This window comes from Felis catus, chromosome D2 (genome assembly GCF_018350175.1).
Source record: "Felis catus isolate Fca126 chromosome D2, F.catus_Fca126_mat1.0, whole genome shotgun sequence".
In the NCBI taxonomy this organism is placed as follows: domain Eukaryota; kingdom Metazoa; phylum Chordata; class Mammalia; order Carnivora; family Felidae; genus Felis; species Felis catus.
This window is the reverse complement of record NC_058378.1, coordinates 68,234,328-68,254,842: the sequence shown is the minus strand read 5'-3', so window position 1 is coordinate 68,254,842 and position 20,515 is coordinate 68,234,328. Positions and strand designations below refer to the sequence as shown.

The 20,515-nt window shown below is 34.3% G+C and overlaps 1 protein-coding gene across 5 annotated transcripts in view; it reads right to left on the bottom strand.

Annotated features, from left to right (window-relative positions):
• Positions 1-811: 811 nt before the first annotated feature.
• Positions 812-20,515, bottom strand: part of SHOC2 (SHOC2 leucine rich repeat scaffold protein) — a 109,423-nt gene continuing 89,719 nt past the window's right edge. For all 5 annotated transcript variants that reach the window (XM_019813811.3, XM_006938171.5, XM_023240914.2 and 2 more), the window contains 6 exons: positions 17,754-17,884; positions 13,023-13,211; positions 9,035-9,157; positions 5,650-5,787; positions 5,204-5,321; positions 812-2,908 (listed from right to left, as the gene is read on the bottom strand). In XM_019813811.3, the coding sequence (XP_019669370.1) occupies positions 2,700-2,908; positions 5,204-5,321; positions 5,650-5,787; positions 9,035-9,157; positions 13,023-13,211; positions 17,754-17,884 (908 nt within the window). In that variant the 3' untranslated portion in view covers positions 812-2,699. The remainder of the gene's footprint in view (positions 2,909-5,203; positions 5,322-5,649; positions 5,788-9,034; positions 9,158-13,022; positions 13,212-17,753; positions 17,885-20,515) is intronic.

Below are 20,515 nucleotides of genomic sequence, written 5' to 3'. Positions count from 1 at the left end.
TATTTTCTCCTCCAAGAGTTTCTATCTTCTGTTTTCATGTGTATCTATCAAGTCCATAAATTATTTAGCATCTCCCCCTTCTTTTTGTATGAAATAACCATATGGGATTTAAAAAGTACTGAACTATCACAAAAGGACTGTTTGATATGGTCATTGCAGTTTTGCTACTATATATTAACAAAAAGCAAAGTTTAGAGCAACTTTTTACAATGTAACATTCTAACCCCCCCCCCCCTTTTTTAGACTTACTGAGCCTTATGGAGAGACTAAACCTGATTTCTTCAAAAGAAAGAAAAATGTTTGGATGTGCCAATGAGTCCCACTGCAGTTTCAGGAAAAGTATTTGCTTATATGTAGTCATTGAACAGTATCCCTAAACTATTTAAATATTAAATATCAATTTCATAAGGGTATCCCAATTAGAGTCCACTTAGTTTCTTGTTAGAAGTAACAAAATTCATGGGCTCTTACAAGGTAGCAGCCTTAAAAAGGACATATGTTTTATACTTCTTACAACTTTTTTATAGAAGTCCTCAGCTATATATGGTTTGCCTAGAACATTACTTGTACACGTTAAGAGTGTGATCCTTCTGCATTTCTTTCTGTTGAAGACTAACATAAATGACAGCAGGGGAACCAAAATGTTTTAAAAATCAAATCTATTTTCATTTTTAAGAAACAATAACCTTTTCTCTCAAAAAAAAAAAAAACATTAGGTTACTGCCTTTAAAGTTCAAGTTCTATCATCTTTATACATAAACACACCTGGATATGATATTTTTTAAAAAAACCACACATACACACAGGTATATAGAGCTGTAATAAACAAATTCCTTTTATAAACAAAATTTTAACTGAAAAGCCACAGTAGATGGAAAAAAAGAAGAAAGGATATTACTTGGTAAAATCCAGTGACATCTACAATAGTTTTACAGCACATTTAAGCATTCTAGGGTTTTATATCTTCACCTGCCTTCCATTTCTTACTTGTTCCTTAAAAAATTGCCAATTATGAATACAGGTTCAACCACAAACTTAGTCTTGATTTTGAGTGCCAGAAAAAGCAAAACATTCCAAATTTCTACCTTAATACAGCTTCAATTAAAAAATGGTTTTATTTAAAACACAATGCCCATCTAAATGGGAAAAAAAAAAGAAAACCAAGCAGCAATACTTAATTATACATAATATTCGTTATATGGGAAGTGTTTTCTAGGATGATATCTAGAATGCACTTGCTCTGTCTCTTCAATAATTAAATCGACTTAGGCTGACACTACCAAAAGTAAGATTACTGTATAAGGGGCACACACTTACAATACTGCTAGCCTTAAAAGCAGTAAAGCAAAAGAAAATGTATCAAATAGCACATGCACATCTTACAGAACTTCCACTGAACTGTCAATGGCTTCTATACAATGTGCCTCTTCTCCATAATTGTATTAACAACTACCAAGAAAGGAAAGATGAGATTAAAATCAATGGTACTGAACTGAATTGTTTGAAGCCAGTGCCCCACATGTGGGGAAAAGTGCATTTAGTTCAGCAGCAATACAGCACAGTGTGAAGATATTGTGCTTAGACGCAGATATTCCAGAACTGAAAGATGTACAAGGCAAGTCAAGATATAAAACCATAGTACACTGTTAAATAACCTTGAAACATACATATATTGCAGTGTTCAAAGAAAAACATTCATTTCATTGTACAAGGCTAGGGAGAAATCCTTAAAGTTACCTATTGTAGTTTATGATATAATAAATACATATCTATATAGCATTGTATATACATATATAGAATGTGTGTGTGTGTATGGGTGTGTAGGGTTTGTTTTTGTTTTTGTTTTGCCAAATTATTGTTAGTTTTTGTCATTCTGCAACTTTCAGGAGTGAAAACTTTCATACTACAAGTGTCTGTTCCCCCAAACTTAAGAAAAGATATTTATTTATACTAGAAAAGGTCTCAATACCCTCCCCCCAACCTAAAGACTCACTTCAGATATTTTGCTTTACAATTGATCAGAGAAACACAATTAAAAGAATTCTAGAATTTTTGACTGTATCTTTTCACTTGCCAGTTGTTTCAACAAGCAAATATCTTTTAATATTTAAACCAGCTGATGCAAATTCTTTAGCAGAGGATATAAACTAGATTTCACTGATTAAAACAGAGCAAATCAAACAACAACAACAAAAAAATCCAGTGATTTACTCTGACTGTAAACAATATATAAAATTTAAATCTCAAATTTCAAAATAAGTTAAAGAAAAATTCTACTTTTAGGGCCTATAATACTATAATGATCTGACAATTGGTAAGGGGAAAATGTATACAAAAAGTTGCAACAAAACTGTCCATTATTTTTGCTAAGAGAAAGTATATGTAACTATACTACCTCTGGCCCTTAAATTTAATAACTTCATAATTTGTTGGCAAATGTTTTAAGCAAACTGGCATTATCATATTACACAACAGAAAAACATCCATCAAGTTCAGCAAAGAAAACTTATATAAGCCTTTTGTACAGAATTAAAAAAAAAAATCTAAATGGCTATGATTCCTCTATTAGCAGAAACACATAATGCAGTCTTTATAAATCTGCCAAATATATCGATATCTACATAAATAGATACAGATATAGATATGAAACATTAATGGCAGTCTATTTTTGAACAGTGTGTGGGACCAGCAGATTTGTATCAGACCATGGCACGATATGGACCCTGCATCTTTAGGAACTGAATGATAAAAGAAGGACCCCCAGCAACAATCTGAGGTGGAAGGTGACTGAGTGGACAGTTCTCAATACTCATGATTGAAAGCTTGCTGCAAAGAGCCAGCTCAAAGGGAAGGCTATGTAGATTGGGGTTGTCATTCAAATACAGTTCTTCTAGGTTCTCCAGTGTACCTGTAAAAAAAAGAAAAAGAAAATCAATTACTATTTTTTAACAAATTCATTACTATTTTAGGGGCACCTGGGTGGCTCAACTGGTTAAGTGTCCGACTTCGGCTCAGGTCATGATCTCACTGTTTGTGGGTTCGAGCCCCATGTCGGGCTCTATGCTGACAGCTCAGAGCCTGGAGCCTGCTTCTGACTCTGTGTCTCCCTCTCTCTCTGACCCTTCCCTGCTTGCTCTCTGTCTCTCAGATAAGAAAACATTAAAAAAAATTTTTTTTAATTCATTACTATTTTAGAAATTCAATTGGGAATGATGTGGGCATTATATACACTGAATACATATTTCCTCTTCCTCTCGTCTCTTAGTTTTAAAGCTCTACAACCATGGTCTTAGATTTTGTTGCATATTCAAATCAAGTGGGGCCAATTTAAAGAACCCTTATATCCAGGTCACACTCCATACCAATTAAACCAGAATTTCTTCCTTTATGGTAGGTTTTTTTAAACTTGTATTTTTTTTTTTTTTTAACACACATGCTGTATCTCCAAGGATTCTGTTCAGAACAACTTGGCATTGGTATGCATTTTTTCAAAACTCCAGAGGTAAGTTTATTGTAAATCAGTGCTTATCATCACTTTCCTATTATAGATACTGTGATAATCTCTTTTACTAATAAATTTATCATGTGGAAAGATTTTTGTTACTGGGTATATAAATCCTTCACAAAGAGAGGTTATCACATATGTGGCAGGAAGCCAAAAATCAACTTATGTAATCTTTGAAAAATTTATCTTAGACTCTCTTAGGATATTCACACTTTGTAGGCAAATGTCTCCTGCAATCACATGAGGCTAGATGAATAAACATACTAAAACTGAAGTCACCTCCAGTGTTTTCTAATTTTTAAACTTCAAAATCTGTAATATTTGATAGCTGTATGCAGAAGACTAATGAAAATAATGGCTACCAGGTAATGGATATTCACATTTAAGATTTTACTTAATATTCAGAGCAACCCTATGAGAAGTTACTATTATCATCCTTCCTTTGCACAAGTAGAAAACCTAAAGGCTTATGGTTTATCCAAAGCCATAAAGCCAATGAGCAGCACGGCCAGATTTTGAATTGTCTATTTTACTTCTTTTTTTTTAATTGAAGTATAATTACATTATAACTTCAAAATCATTCTTTTTGAGAGAGAGAGACGGGGGGGGGGGGAGAGAGAGAGAGAGGGAGAGAGAGAGAGGGAGAGAGAGAGAGAGAGGGAGAGAGCGAGCGAGCTAGCACGTGCACACACAAGCAGAGGAAGAGGGGGACAGAGAATCTTAAGCAGGCTCCACACCCTGAATGGAGCCCAACATGGAGCTCAATCTCACAACCATGAGGATCATGACCTGAGCTGAAATCAAGAGTCAGACACTTAACCAGCTGAGCCACCCAGGCACCCCAATTCCAAACTCATTCTTAATCACTATTCTAAAAAGCGTCTGAAACAGCATGGTATATATGCAAGAAAATAATGCGTGAAACTACTAATTTAAGAACTATATGTGACCTCAATCGATTCTCTTTGTAAAATGGGGTTACAACTTGAATTGCCTAAAATTCAAGGTAGTCACATTGATTATATGAAATAATGGATATGAACACTTAGAAAATTTGAAAGTACTATCAAATATTAATTTAATCAAATATCCTAAAACCTCATGAGGAAATGTTCTTTTGGCATTGGATATTACTAATTTAATTCAAGTTTATATAATTTTTAAATGTAGAGGAAACAAGAGGATAACTTTTCTAAAATAAGGTTAAACCTATTGGAAATGTAAGTATGCTAAAACATTCTCAAATAAAATATTAACTCTAATACCCCATGCGGAAATCTCACCAAAACCAACCAACGAACTAAGAACTGGTGCTCTATAAAAATACAAAATATGGGGCGCCTGGGTGGCGCAGTCGGTTAAGCGTCCGACTTCAGCCAGGTCACGATCTCGCGGTCCGTGAGTTCAAGCCCCACGTCAGGCTCTGGGCTGATGGCTCAGAGCCTGGAGCCTGTTTCCGATTCTGTGTCTCCCTCTCTCTCTGCCCCTCCCCCGTTCATGCTCTGTCTCTCTCTGTCCCAAAAATAAATAAACGTTGAAAAAAAAAATTAATACAAAATAAAAAAAAAAAAACAAAATAAAAAATCTTGACTCTGATGTAACATCAGATGACAAAAACAGATTTGTCCTATCTGAAACACTGCTTGAACATACAAGAGCAAATTAGTAAGTACAGTCAAGCATCCAAAAGGTTCATACCAATTTCTTCAGGAAGATGAGTAAGTAGGTTCTCTCCAAGGCCTAGATGTGTGAGATTGGTAAGGTGACCAATGCCTCTAGGAAGGGTAGTCAACTGGTTGTTTGTCAAGACTAATTTCTAAAAGATTAACAAAACAAAAGAGAAATACATATATATTTCTTACTACTGATGTAAATGTAAAACAATACATCTACTAAACTAATAAGATAAATTAATAGGTAAATTACATTGGGTAAGAATCACTCAATAAATTTTACTTTCAAAATATATCATTTGTTAGGAAGCAAAAAGCAGGCTACATAAGCATAAAACTGAGCCTTACTGCTACAACAGAAAAATCTCTAATTCAAGAATCAGATCAAATTCTTAAGAAAAATGCACAATTTGGAATGCACCCCAAAAACTTTAGTCATAGAACTATAAAATCACCAGGATAATGTTTTACCTGTAAATCCTTAAGATAAGCAATTTCATTTGGCAAGGACTCCAATTTGTTCTCTTCTAGATCCAATTCTCTTAACTTCCTAAGGTTTCCAAGACCATGGGGAAGCTTTTTTAGAAGATTGTTTGACAGTATTAGAACCTAAGAGAAATTATTGACAATATTTAGTAACTCAAGAAATGGAGTTATATATTACCATGTGTGGCTTAAAATTTATTAAACTACTAATTTTCTAAACAGTGAATATTAAGGGTAATGTTCATTTATATAACATAAAACATTTAATTTACTATTCTTAAAAAAACCACCATAGTTACTGGAAATAAAAGATTTTAAGTCAAAGCTAATGAAAGCAAAAGTTTAACTTTAACCATATTACAAAAAAATGTAAAATTAACTACTTGCCCTAAAATTCATATAGTTAATGGTGTTTTGATACTGAATGATTACAAATGGGAATCTGATAGGAAGCCACTTATTTGTTCAAAACCCCTTACAAACTATCATTTAAGGGTGGTTAACAACTGATTTCTAAACTGCTACTTCAAAGCCCTACAGTTATTAGCTATGGTATATTTATTACATTGCAAGCCATCCTGTAATACACTGAAGAGAGAAAAAAGTGGTTGAGAAAGATAGTTCCTCTTCTTAGAGAAATTACAGTGGCGGTGGTAGAGAAAGTAGGGAGACAATACTGGGTATGGGACAGTGAAAAGAGCACTGAATGGAAAGACCTACGTAAGGTTTTGGGCTAATATTTTATGCCCACTTGTTTTCCCCAAAGTTATACCATACATAGTAAAATGAACATATGTAATAAGACCAAAAAATGATAATAATGATAATAGCTATTATTTATTGAGTTTACTACTTGCAAGGCACTAAATGCATTGCGTATGTGTGTTATCACATTTAATCCTAACTACAGCCTGTGAGGTAAATACTATCTTCTTCATTTCACAGCTGAGGAAACAGAAGCTTGGGCAAGTTAAATCCATAGAGATAAAAGTGGAATTGTACCTAGATCTGTCTTGCTTCAAAGCTCATGCTTTTTAACCATTATGCCATACTATTTTGGCTTACTAAATAAAATGATTAAAAAAAAGAAATTAGATTTTTTTTAAAAACATGGATACAGAGGAAACTTTTAAAAAATATTTTACTATTAGTAAGCTTTTTCATCAAAAGGATGAAAATTTTAGGGACTCAGAAGCAGGAGAAATCATCCTTGACTAAAGAGAACATTAAGATGAATCTTTTAATTATGGAAAAAATTTTTAAAAGAAAAACAGGGATGAGGGGAGGGCATTCTAGATATTGGGAACAGTAAGACTAAATGTGCAGAGTTAGAAACACGCACAAATTTCCAACAAAGAAAACAGTCTAATTAGTAAATAAAAGAATACATGGGTAAATAGGATGTAAAAGTGGGCCAGAATCGTATGAAAGGTTCTCAATGCCAGTCTGAGGAATCTAGAATTATTTTGGTAGACAGCAGTACAGGATTCTTTTTTTTTTTTTGGTTTTGTGTGTTTTTGTTTAATAATTTTATTTTTTAAAATTTACATCCAAATTAGTTCGGATATAGTGAAACAATGATTTCAGGAGTAGATTTCTTACCCATTTAGCCCACCCCCCCTCCCACAATCCCTCCAGCAACTCTGTTTGTTCTCTATATTCATGAGTCTCTTCTGTTTTGTCCCCCTCCCTGTTTTTATATTATTTTTGTTTCCCTTCCCTTATGTTCATCTGTTGTTTCTTAAGGTCCTCATATGAGTGAAGTCATACGATTTTTGTCTTTCTCTAATTTCACTTAGCATAATACCCTCCAATTCCATCCATGTAGTTGCAAATGGCAAGATTTTATTCTTTTTGATTGCCAATACTCCATCATATATATATATACACACACACACATCTATATATCTATATATCTATATAGATATATAGATATATAGATATATAGATGTGTGTGTGTGTGTGTGGTGTGTGTGTGTGTATACACATACACACACACACCCCCCACATCTTCTTTATCCATTCATCCATCGATGGACATTTGGGGGTCTTTCCATACTTTGGCTATTGTCGATAGTGCCGCTGTTGCTGCCTGAGTTGTTAATGTTAGCCATTCTGACAGGTGTAAGGTGGTATCTCATTGTGGTTTTGATTTGTATTTCCCTGATGATGAGTGATATTGAGCGTTTTTTCATGTGTTGGTTGGCCATCTGGATGTCTTCCTTGGAGAAGTGTCTATTCATGTCTTTTGCCCATTTCTTCACTGGATTATTTGTTTTTGGGTGTTGAGTTTGAGAAGTTCTGTATAAATTTTGGATACTAACCCTTTATCTGATATGTCATTTGCAAATATCTTCTCCCATTCCGTCGGCTGCCTTTTAGTTTTGCTGACTGTTTCCTTTGCTGTGCAGAAGCTTTTCAGTTTGATGAGGTCCCAGTAGTTCATTTTTGCTTTTGTTTCCCTTGCCTCCAGAGATGTGTTGAGTAAGAAGTTGCTGTGGGCAAGATCAAAGAGGTTTTTGCCTGCTTTCTCCTTGAGGATTTTGATAGCTTCCTGTCTTACATTGAGGTCTTTCATCCATTTTGAGTTTATTTTTGTGTATGGTGTAAGAAAGTGGTCCAGGTTCATTCTTCTGCATGTCGCTGTCCAGTTTTCCCAGCACCACTTGCTGAAGAGACTGTCTTTATTCCATTGGATATTCTTTTCTGCTTTGTCAAAGATTAGTTGGCCATACGTTTGTGGGTCCATTTCTGGGTTCTCTCTTCTGATCCATTGATCTGAGTGTCTGTTCTTGTGCCAATACCATACTGCCTTGATGATTAAGCTTTGTAGTATAGATTGAAGTCTGGGATTGTGATGCCTCCTGCTTTGGTTTTTTTTTTCAAGATTGCTTTGGCTGTTCAGGGTCTTTTCTGGTTCCACACAAATCTTAGGATTATTTGTTCTAGCTCTGTGAAGAATGCTGGTGTTACTTTGATAGGGATTGCACTGAATATGTAGATTGCTTTGGGTAGTATCGACATTTTAACAATATTTGTTCTTCCTATCCAGGAGTGCAGGATTCTTGAACACAGTTAAGGGAAAAAATATGTTCTAAAATATGCTAAATTTTAGAGACCTTTTCTTTCAAAGACACATTATAGCATTCAAACCTACCAACTTTTAGTGGACAAGAGTAATTCAGAAGCATTGAGCCCAGATTATGTTCACACTTCATCAAGCTAATGGAGTTGTAGGTTTACGAGAGCTCTAATATTTTTACATATGATCTTCTCCCAAAGAAATTGCTTATTTGAACTGGAAAGTTTGTAAGTGAGGTAACTGCAGAAGGTTTAAGGAGTTCTAAATAAACAGCTCTTTTATACTCACCTCAAGAGAAACAAGACCAGACACATCCTCAGGAATCTTTGTGAGCTGATTAGTGGCTAAATTCAATTCTACCATACTGGTCCAAGTTCCAAAATCCAAGGGAAGTGATGTCAACTGATTGTCCTGGCAAAGACAAAAAAAAAAAAAAGTAACCAAGGTAGAACCACAAAAACTAAGCTCCATATATATACCTCCCTATGGAAAGAGAATGCTTAAACACAAAACTTTATTCCCCTTTTTGATATCCAAATAAAGAAATTTAAAAGCAACAAAAAATATAAGCCTCCAAAGTTTTTCAGACAGTAATTAGGTTTTTATTTTGAACTGGAAGCTTGTTCCTTATGTGATTATCAGTACTGGATATGGAAAAATAGACTATACAGACCTAACACTGAGATGTCAAAGGTTCCAGTGAAAACCAGGTTTTCCCCATTTCACAATAATATACAGCAATCATGGAGTAAAATGTGGATGGTCATGAGCACAATAGAAGAAGAAACATCTAATTATAGCCCATGAGGAAACCAAATAAGCTCAGCTATTCTAGAAATACTGAGCAATAAAGAGGAGAGAAAAAAGTCTAAAGAAGACAGCAAATTAAATCATTAAAACACTAATTGGAAGTATCCACAATTATACTTTAAAAATCCATATAAGAGATGGTAAAAATACATTTTTCAGTGAATAATAAAAACAGATGATGAAACAGTAGGATACTAATTTTGTTTAAAAATGAGATATATATAGGGATGCCTGGGTGGTTCAGTCAGTTGAGCGTCTAACTTTGGCTCAAGTCATGATCTCACGGTTCGTGAGTTTGAGCCCTGCATTGGGCTCACTGCTGTCATTGCAGAGCCCACTTCGAACTCTGTCCCCCTCTCTCTCTGCCCCTCCCTGCTGGTGCTTTCTCAAAAATAGACATTAAAAAAAAAAAAGTAGATATTGTTATATGCAGAAAAAAGTGAAATATATGCCAGTGATTCACTATTTTTCTTCTTGCTTCTTCGTGTCTATGTCTAAACACATCTTCATCAATAACTCTTACCACACTGTTTTTGTTGGGGCTTTGGTATCAAAAGAGGACCATCAGTACCCTGATGTTCACTAATGTGTTAACAGTGATGCTACCTCTCAGTGGTAGGATTATTTTATGTCCTTTTTGTTAATCTGTATTTTAAATTTTTTTCTGCAATATACATGGATTACTTGTCTCATTTTACACAAAACCATCCATAAATCTAAAGTAGCAAACATCCATTTGAAACCAAGTTTTTATTTTATTATAATATTTATATTTATTACCTATTCAGTATAACATTAAACAAATTTTTTAATGCTTATTTTTGAGAGAGAGAGAGAGAGAGAGAGAGAGACAGACAGACAGACAGACAGACAGACAGACACGGAGTGCAAGTGGGAGAGGGGCAGAGAAAGAGACAAAATCCGAAGCAGGCTCCAGGCTCTGAGCTGTCAGCACAGAGCATGACGCAAGGCTCAAAGCCACGAACATGAGATCATAACCTGAACTGAAGTCATATGCTAAACCGACTGAGAGCCATCTAGGTGCCCCCACTGTAACAATTAAACTTATTAACTACTGATAATTAATTGTATAAGGCATTTTCATTAAAAAAAATTTACTACTGGTGCTTATATGAGGAGGAAAATGTCAGGTTTCATTTTGACTTCTTTCAAAAAAGTTTTATTAAACATTTGTCATATTGAAGAAAAATTAAGGCAAAGATCTGCTCAAACTTTTATTTCACTGAAAACAACAAGCCTTCCTAAGCTAACAGTACAATAATGTCATATCTATAAAAATGTATCACCAAATGCAAAAGCCAATGAACACCTGGACTGCTGCTGTTCTAAGCCTCTTATTAAACTGACCATTCAGAATTAATACCATTACCACTGGTAAATCTTATGTAACTGAAATGATGAACAATACATTTTATACCTGCTTAAGATTATGAGATTATCTTGAATTTCCACTAGTTCACTTATATACTTCTAAAGAATAATAAATATGTATGAACAAGTATAGATAGAATCAATAAATTGTACATTTAGACTACAGTTTAAAGAACCACAATTATGCTGAAATAGTTCACCAAAGATAAAAGAATGTAGTAAGATACAACAGAAAGAACACTTATACCTGGAAGCAGGAAATCTAGGTCTCCTGGATTCCTACACTTCAGCCATAAATTAGCTATATGGCCAATTTATTTATCACCTCTCAGCCTAAAGTTTATTCACTATACATTAAATCATTGGAAAAATCAGGTTTCATTTCGTTCCTCCTTTTTTATTATAAATGTGAAACATATTCACTGTAGAGAATGTAGATAAGCAAAAAGAAACTAAAGATCATCCATCAAAAGAAAATACTTCCAAGTAATGTATCTCATAAGGGGTTAACATCCAAAATATATGAAGAATCCCTATAACTCAATAGCAAAAGAACAATCCGATTAAAAAATAGGCAGCAGATGTGGATAGACATTTTCCCAAAGACATACAGATGGCCAACAGGTACCTGAAAAGATGTTCAACATCACTAGTCATCAGGAAAATGCAAATCAAAACCACAATGAGATACCATCTCACACCTATCAGAATGGTTGTTAGCAAAAAGACAAGAAACAACAAGTATTGGTGAAGATAAGAAAAATAAGAGAACCTTTGTGCACTGTTGGTGGGAATGTAAATGGGTGCAGCAACTATGGAAAATGGTATGGAGGTTCCTCAAAAAATCAAAAGTAGAATTACCATATAATCCCCCAATCCCACTTCTTGGTATTTATCTGAAGGAAATGACAACATTAACTCAAAAAGACATATGCATTCCCCCTGTTCATTGCAGCATTATTTACGATAGCCAAGATACGGAAGCAACCTAAGTGTTCACAGATGAATGAATAAAGAAGTTTCAGTACACACACACACACACACACACACACACACACACACACAGTATTCAGCCATAAAAAATCTTGTCATTTGTGACAACATGAATGGACCTTGAGAGCATCATGTTCAGTGAAGTAAATCAGATGGAGAAAGACAGATACCATATGATCTCACTTATGCAGAATCAAAACAAAACAAAACATCAAACTCAAAAATAAAAAGAACATATTGATGGTTGTCAGAGGTGAAGGTTAGGTGGGAAAACTAGGTGAACAGAGTCAAAATAAGTCATGACGCTGCCAGATACAGCATGGCAGCTACAGTTAATAATACTGTATTACATATCTGAAAGTTGTTAAGAGACTAAATCTTAGAAGTTCTCATCACAAGAAAAAAAAATTCTGTAAGTATGTATGGCGATCAGTGCTAAGTAGACTTATTGTGATGATCATTTCCCAATATACAAATATTGAACCATTATGTTGTACAACTGAAATACAATGTCAGTTATTCCTCAATAAAAAAGACCATCCACAGTCCTGATATCCAAAAATAAACATTTTGATAAATGTTGGTTATATGTATACATATAAATCTACAGACATCTAGTATTTAATTATGAACGTTAAGAATAGTTTTTAAAAACTGTGGAAAGTCTTGCATGCTGTAACTTTTTTCTAGTTAATAAACTGAGAATGTTTCAACTGACATTTAATATTCTCCTAACTAGAGTATTATTTTTAATGACTTCAGAGAATTCCATTGAAGATATAGGAGTTTTTAAAAATGAAATCTTTATTAAGTTGGTACCAATTAAACAGTTAAATAGAAAGCTCTACAATAAATATCCCTACAACTGTGCTTTTATGGACATTCATGATTATTTCTTTAGGACAAAATGCTAAAATATTTGTTATCTAATACAAATTGCCCTGAACTATCATTATCAGTTTAGACCCCATCAGCAAAACACAAGTACCTATTCTCCACACTGATAGAGAAAATGCCAATATTAATAGAAGTACTAGTAATAGGAGCAAATTGTTCCCCCTCAATACAAACAGAGGCTTACCTTCATATTTAGCTTACTTAATACTTTTGCTCTGGAGAAAATTCCAAATGGGATTTTATTGATTCGATTGTGTTCCATGTTGAGGGAATAGATGGTGGAAAACTGAGATGGACCACCTACTGGATATAACTGGAAGCAATTTCTAGCTAAGGTCAAACTGTTCAGTTTCACAAGACTTGATAGAAGACTCTGTAAACAAATAAAATAAACATAGGAATCAGAACTGTAACAAGATTTACTTCAGAGTACAGAGCAACAGTCACAAATGCCTCAAAGGGCCTTACAGGTAACAAATGACAGAGACTGGTTGGGATGGCTCTGTAATGCCTCATATAGAGCAGTCACTACTCAGCTCTAGCTAATTGCTGCCTTATAGGAATGTGAAGCCAACAGTCAGATTTTCAGATTTTACAAAGAACAGAAAACTCATATAAACTCTGATTTTTATTCATTGGCTTCAGCTTATTTAAAACACTCAATGAAGGGGCGCCTGGGTGGCGCAGTCGGTTAAGCGTCCGACTTCAGCCAGGTCACGATCTCGCGGTCCGTGAGTTCAAGCCCCACGTCAGGCTCTGGGCTGATGGCTCAGAGCCTGGAGCCTGTTTCCGATTCTGTGTCTCCCTCTCTCTCTGCCCCTCCCCCGTTCATGCTCTGTCTCTCTCTGTCCCAAAAGAATAAATAAACGTTGAAAAAGAATTAAAAAAAAAACACTCAATGAAGAAAATATGTCTGTAAGAGGTTATCTCCTGAGCGTCCAGTTTAAGAAATTTGAAGAGCAGAATCTTTGCCATCCTACAGTCCTGGGTCTGAGTCCCAGCCCTGCCACTTGCTATGTGACCAAACCTATTCAGGTCTGAGTTAATTATCCTCTAAATTATTATTAACATAATACCTGGCTGTTATGCAGTAATTTAATGGCTCCTCTAAGGAATATTCGATTCAGAAGATAACACTTCCTGATATTACATAATATTGTTTTTCCATATGGGAAAATTTCAGAGGGAAATATCCATCTATCAATCCAGTGTTTACTGCACAGAATAGCCCCATATCCCCTTACTTCAGCCTCCTACCATGTAACCACAGTGTGAGGTGTTCAGGTATTACAAAACAATCTCTGCCATTAAAAAGACTAAACCCTATTTAGAGAAATAAAGCACACGGATAGTAAAAAAATAATACATAACTGTATAATCAATAATAAATTACATGTAATTGACTCTTTTACTCAAAGTATGTTTGAAAGAAAAGTAGCATTAGCTTGTTAGAAATCTAGACTCTTAGGTCCCACTCCTACAGAATCGATATGAATCTTAACGAGATTCCCAAGTGATTTGTAGCCCCATTAATATTTGAGAAACACTGGTATAGTCTATAAAATAGTTCTGAATTCTGGCTTTATCTTTCAGTAGCTTGTGACTTTGGGCAAAATATTTCTCCAAGCCTTAATTAATTCCTTTGGAAAATGATGATGCCTTATTTTATAAGTTGTAGTGGAGACACTTTAAAGAGATAAAATACATAGCTTTACAATCTCTAGTATATAATAAGTGCTTAAATTGTAAGTCCCTTCTCTATTTAAATTTAAAGAAAAGAAGGAATACTGGAATAACTGGAAAAGCAGGAAGAGACTGACATCTTGAAGGATGGAAAAAATTTAAATATTCAGAAGTAGAAGAAACAGTGAAAGCAGGGAAGAAACAAACCATGTGAGGTGTGTTATTTTAAATAGTGCTCAAATACCAGCTGTATACCATGAGAAAACTGAAGACTTAGTACCTGAAGTGTCAGCTGATTTGCAAGGCCAGCCGAAGGAATGAAATAACTATGTAATTGAAGGTATAATTATATGGTGAACTGAAACTTGTTCTTTATTCTTAACGTTAAGAAGCTTTCAACATTTGTCTACTGATGTGCACAGATAAAAGGAAGAGCTCAGGTGAGAGTGGTGAGAAAACCGCATGGCAGTCAATTCAAGAAAAATGTCTACATCCTACTTTACAGAAACAATGCACAAAGTTTTGAGTCTCATGGCAAAAATGTTATTTTTATTATTCTTACAGCTAACTTTATGGACATTCTCTGCAAACAACTGAGGGTATCTAAAAAGTGGCAACAAGAAGGCAGGTCTCCAACCTTTCATTCCGAGGTCATATGATGAAGCTTTGCAGTTGCTCACCATTGTTTTAAAGTCAGACACATGTGGATCCCCACTTAGGACTTCCACTTACCAGTTTTGTAACTTTTAGTGAATTAGACAATGAATATGTATCTCACAGTACTCCCAGAAAAATATTTAAGGTAACAAATTTGGCCAAAAACCTAACTCTCCTTAAGTCTAATTACCCTTCCTAGCTGATAATACCCCAATAATTAGTACGATTATAGTGAAGAATTGAATGGGATAATCCATGTAGAGCTCCTAGCCTTACACCTTAAGCTCATGTGCTTGAATTTATTACATTCCTTTTTATGTGTTTGTGTCCACATTAAAACTAGTCTATTTTCAGACAGTCATCAAATGGAAAAGTATATAGTCATTTTGCTGGCTCTGATTTCAGCCATGAGCCCCAACTGAAAACCACTTTCCTGATTTTACATGCCTAACCCAGCTTGAATGTCTAGTAAGTGCTGTCTAATGGATTTTATTGTTTTCCTTACTGTGCTCATTATAAATGCAGATAATTACATATTTGCATTAGGAATATGCTGCTTCCAAAGCACACAGACCACTTTTTTTAAGTACTTATTTGAGACTTAATGCTTTCCCAGATTTGGACAAGGCCAGTCAAGGATTTTCCCCAGAGCTTCTCTATCTGAAAACAGGCCAGTTTAAATACATGTGCACACACACACACACACACCACTTCTTCCACAGCAAGACTGAAGAGAGCTGTTCTCTTTATAATTCTCTTATCAAAAATAAATCTTGACTAATTTCAGTCGCAAATATTTTATGTGAAACTACTTAGCACAATGTCTGTATCCTAAGAGATACCAATAATTATTAGTTCACCCCCCCCCCACATATAAGTGGACATAAAAAAAAATTTAAATTTTCTCACTTTTTGAAATTTAATAAGTACCCAGTCTTTGTATTTAGTCTTACAGACATTGTAAAAGTAGTCAATCTTATTTAAGCTCACATCCTAAAAGAATCCCAACAAGGTCTAAATACTGTGCTAATTACTGTTAGCAAAGGGGATGATATTAAATAGTAGAACCCCACCCATTTTTACCATTCTAAATTACCGCTAGCAAAGAAAGCAAAAATCAAGACAGTCTAGCTGTTAGGGCTGTATCTACAATCTGTGGATTCTATTCCTTATCCTATTTAAAACGCTGGGTGAGATACTGTCACACAGCAGTGGCAGTAACTGGTCCATCCTAGAAGACTACAGTCCTGGAAAACTCATTTTTGTACTCTGATCAGTCTTCTAAAAATCCAAACAGCCAGAATAACAGAAGCAAAATTAATAGGTACTACTTTTTTCTGTATCCCTAAGAAATCAATTAAATACATTTATTTTATAAACTAATCACTACAAGCTCATAGCTTCATGTACTCAAATTGTTATAAATCATAGTATGTATCTGAAAATATCCACCCAAAGCAACTTTATTTTTAACATTTATTTATTTTTGAGAGAAATAGAGAGACAGAGAGAGACAGAGAGAGACAGAGAGAGAGCAAGTGCACACACGCCAGCATGGGAGGGGCAGAGAGAGAGGGGGGACACACAATCCAAAGCAGGCTCCAGGCTCTGAGCTGTCAGCACAGGGTCCAATGCTGGGCTCAAAGTCACAAACTGTGAGATCGTGACCTGAGGCAAAGTTGGGACACTTACCCGACTGAGCCACCCAGGCACCCCCAAAGTACCTTTATTTTAAATTCAAATACACACACACACACACACACACACACACACACGGGAAAACTAGAAATAGTCCAAAAGGTCACTTATATCAAACATTTTTAATTCTTAGGAAAAAAAAAGACTTTTTTGCAAAAGCTCAATCAATTAAGTCCATAATTCCATTCTTTTATTTGTTAGAATACTACAGTAAGATATTATGCTTGAATAACCATAAGCAAACATACAAGTTGTGGGTATGATAAAATAATATATAGCAAAAGAAGGAAAGACAAAAGAATATTGCATTCTGCCCAATAAATCTCTAAGCAAAATAAGTGAAAATATTTTTTCATAGAACAAAACCCAAATTAAAAATAATGTGTTAAAAAATAAATTTTGGTGACTGGCATACGCTAAATAGGCTTTAATATTATTGTATACGCAGGGTAATAATATGGGTCATGGAAGTGTTGTGGCTAATATTAATCTGATTAATAAATAGTATGTTCTATTCTATGTAGCTCATTCCTTTCTTGTATGATCTTTCTATAGGACTTCTTAAAATAACTGAACTGGGTGGGGTAGAGTTTTAAAACAACTAACCATACAACTTTTCCTTAATAGCATTTGCTGTCAATTCCAAAATGACACAAGAAAGATTTCTACGGGAAAGTAGCCATTGATCTCTCACTTTAGTTTCTCTCTTTTATACATAAAAAAAGAAAAAAACTAGTGTGTTCCTATAATCATACCTATTCTTTCTTCTTTGGAATATTTATCTTAGTGGTGGCTAAATGTCTGTAGCATGCTCATTATTTAAACAATCTCAATAATCAAATTATTCACCCAGCTGTAAAGATTTACCACCTCTCACCTCTGGTAGAGCAGAAATGTTATTGTTCTCTAAATTCAGCTCTTCAAGGGCACTGCATTTTGCCAAGGATCTGGGTATTGCTGACAATCTGTTGTATCTCAGACCAAGACGACTTAAACTGGACAGGTTTCCTGTGAACACAAAAAAGAATTTTTTTTTTTTTTAAATCTAATGAACTTGTCACTCTCCCTGGCAGTAATATGAATTACTGTGAAGTACTATTTCAGCAGGATCCTTAATTCCTAGCACCAAGGAACTACACACTACCCTTTCAATTAAGATGAAACTGAAACCACTTTTGTGTCCACTTGTCTCAGAGAAATAATGAAATACAGTCATAAAGTCAATTTAAAAAATGAATTATTACAAAGTATTGGCATACTGTAATAACAAATTGACCTATTTAGATATGGCCTAATTGAATGACAAAGTACTGTATCTTTTAAATTTATAATAATCATCCCATTTGTATATATGGGATCTTGATCCAACAAAGAACAATGGTTATATATAAAAATGTTCATGTAATTTTAACTAAATTTCCAAATTTCTAAAATGGCATTATTTAAAATACAAATGCACAATTATTTTGTGAGATTGGAAAGGTTCAGAATTTTTCATGAGTTTAAATACAAACGTTCCAAAATTTCTGAAGATCAACCTGATGGTAAAAAATTTCTGAATTTTTCTTTTAAATTCCTTTACATTAAAATTTTTTTAGAAAGTTAAAGTTATATTCTCTCTTAATAATCTAAGCATAACCAATTTAAGCACAAATTAGCTATAACTGAATACATTAAAAAGCAGAGTAGAAATATTGGCTAGTTTATTGGCAAGTTACATGTAAGCTTACATAGATGAATATGAGGATACCTGCCATCATAAAAAATTTAATCAAACTTGATTTCCCAAACAATATACACTAGAGAACAAGTTTATTTTTGATACCAGAAAGGGAAAAAAAAAAGGTAACAGTTACAAGAATTTAGTTCAATGTAACTATTTGTCATGGCTGGTTAATTTCTTTTCTGACTTCACATTACAACTGTTGCTGTCACATTTTTAGATGGGCCAGGTTTAAATATCAAATGTAGCCTCTAGTTTTAAATTGAACAGTATTACCAGTGTTAAAAAAATTACAGCAGTAGATAGCTCCTGTGCCACACTTAACTTTTTGGAGACCAATATTTTGATGTCTGTCAACTTCTACCAACTTTCTGAAGTCTTCCCATTTCTTTCTCTTTGCTTTGACCATTTCTCAGAAAGTTATTGGGTAACTTTCTTTCTGAGATGTAACATTACCACAGTACTTACAGAAAACACGTAATTAGCTTTTAACACAAATTAAGCCCTGGAACCCCACGAGGGCGGTCACTATGCCTCATAATCCTATCTAGTCATCACTCATCTGCATTGTTCCCTCTTGCTGAAGAGATCAGTGATTAAAGTTGTAAAAAATGATTAAACAGAGCCAATTCTTACTCTTTACATCTCTAAGACAATAATTAGTCATTCATAAAGTATTCTGATAATACCATAAATCTAGCCAGCATTATATAATGCAGAAAAACTTAGCAAACATTTCAATTCCTGTAGGAATTGTAATTAGACCTATTCCAAAGGTATGTTATTTTCATTTACATTACTTTCTTATGATAGTGTCTGGAAACTGGGCCAATAGTTTGCTGGTTCTGTTTAAGCAAGATTCCAATAGGCAGAAAACTGAATTCAAAAGCAACAATAAAAACTATCACTTAGCAAAAACAAATTAATTTTGTCTTTAAAATGTTTTCTAAATTAACTAAGGATGCTTCACTAGAATCTTTCTAATGACATTCTGGTAAAATGTGTCAATTTTGGAGGGGGAAAAAAACAAGCTGAGGCTTGGACTTTCCAAAGCCCCAGAGAATTTAGAGAATAGAAATAAGGGCAAGAATAATATTTACTATTGTTATTACTGTATTATGACATTGAATATGATACAAACGTTTCTTAAAAGTTGGGTTGGCAAAAATAAAATAAGCTGTTTTATGATGAAATGTTAATTATAGTCATATTTGTAGTGACAAAAATGGGGTCAACCTATTTACTCAAGAATACATGAAGAATTACTTAAACTGGAGACACCACAGTGTCAGACAAAACAAAGGATTTTACATGATCTATAGGACTCTGGGAAAGTTACTTAACTGAGACTATTTCCTCATCCATAAAGTGGGGATAACACCAAATATTCCACAGCGTGGCTCTAAGGGTTAAATACAATGTGCATAAGATATGTAGCACAATGAGTGATACATAACAGATGATCAAAACATGATTTTATTCTATAGAACATGTCTATATTCTGCTATACTCTATACCTATTAAAATTATGTTACAAAAATTTTAACATGTGACTTTATGATGTTAAGTGAAAAAAGGTAATAAAAATTATGCATTTTGTATGATCTCAACGATATAAAAAACAAGTGGGAAAGAGTGGAAAGAAAATATCAAAACTAAAGTTATCTCTATGTGGTAGAATTACAGAAGGTTAAAATGTTTTTCTTTGAACTTGCCTTTTCCTAATTTTCTATAGCTTGTCATTTATTTTTTAATTTTTTTTCTTAATGTTTTTATTTATTTTTGAGACAGAGAGAGACAGAGCATGAGCAGGGAAGGGGCAGAGAGAGAGGGAGACACAGAATCGGAAGCAGGCTCCAGGCTTTGAGCCATCAGCCCAGAGCCTGACGCGGGGCTCGAACTCACAGACTGTGAGA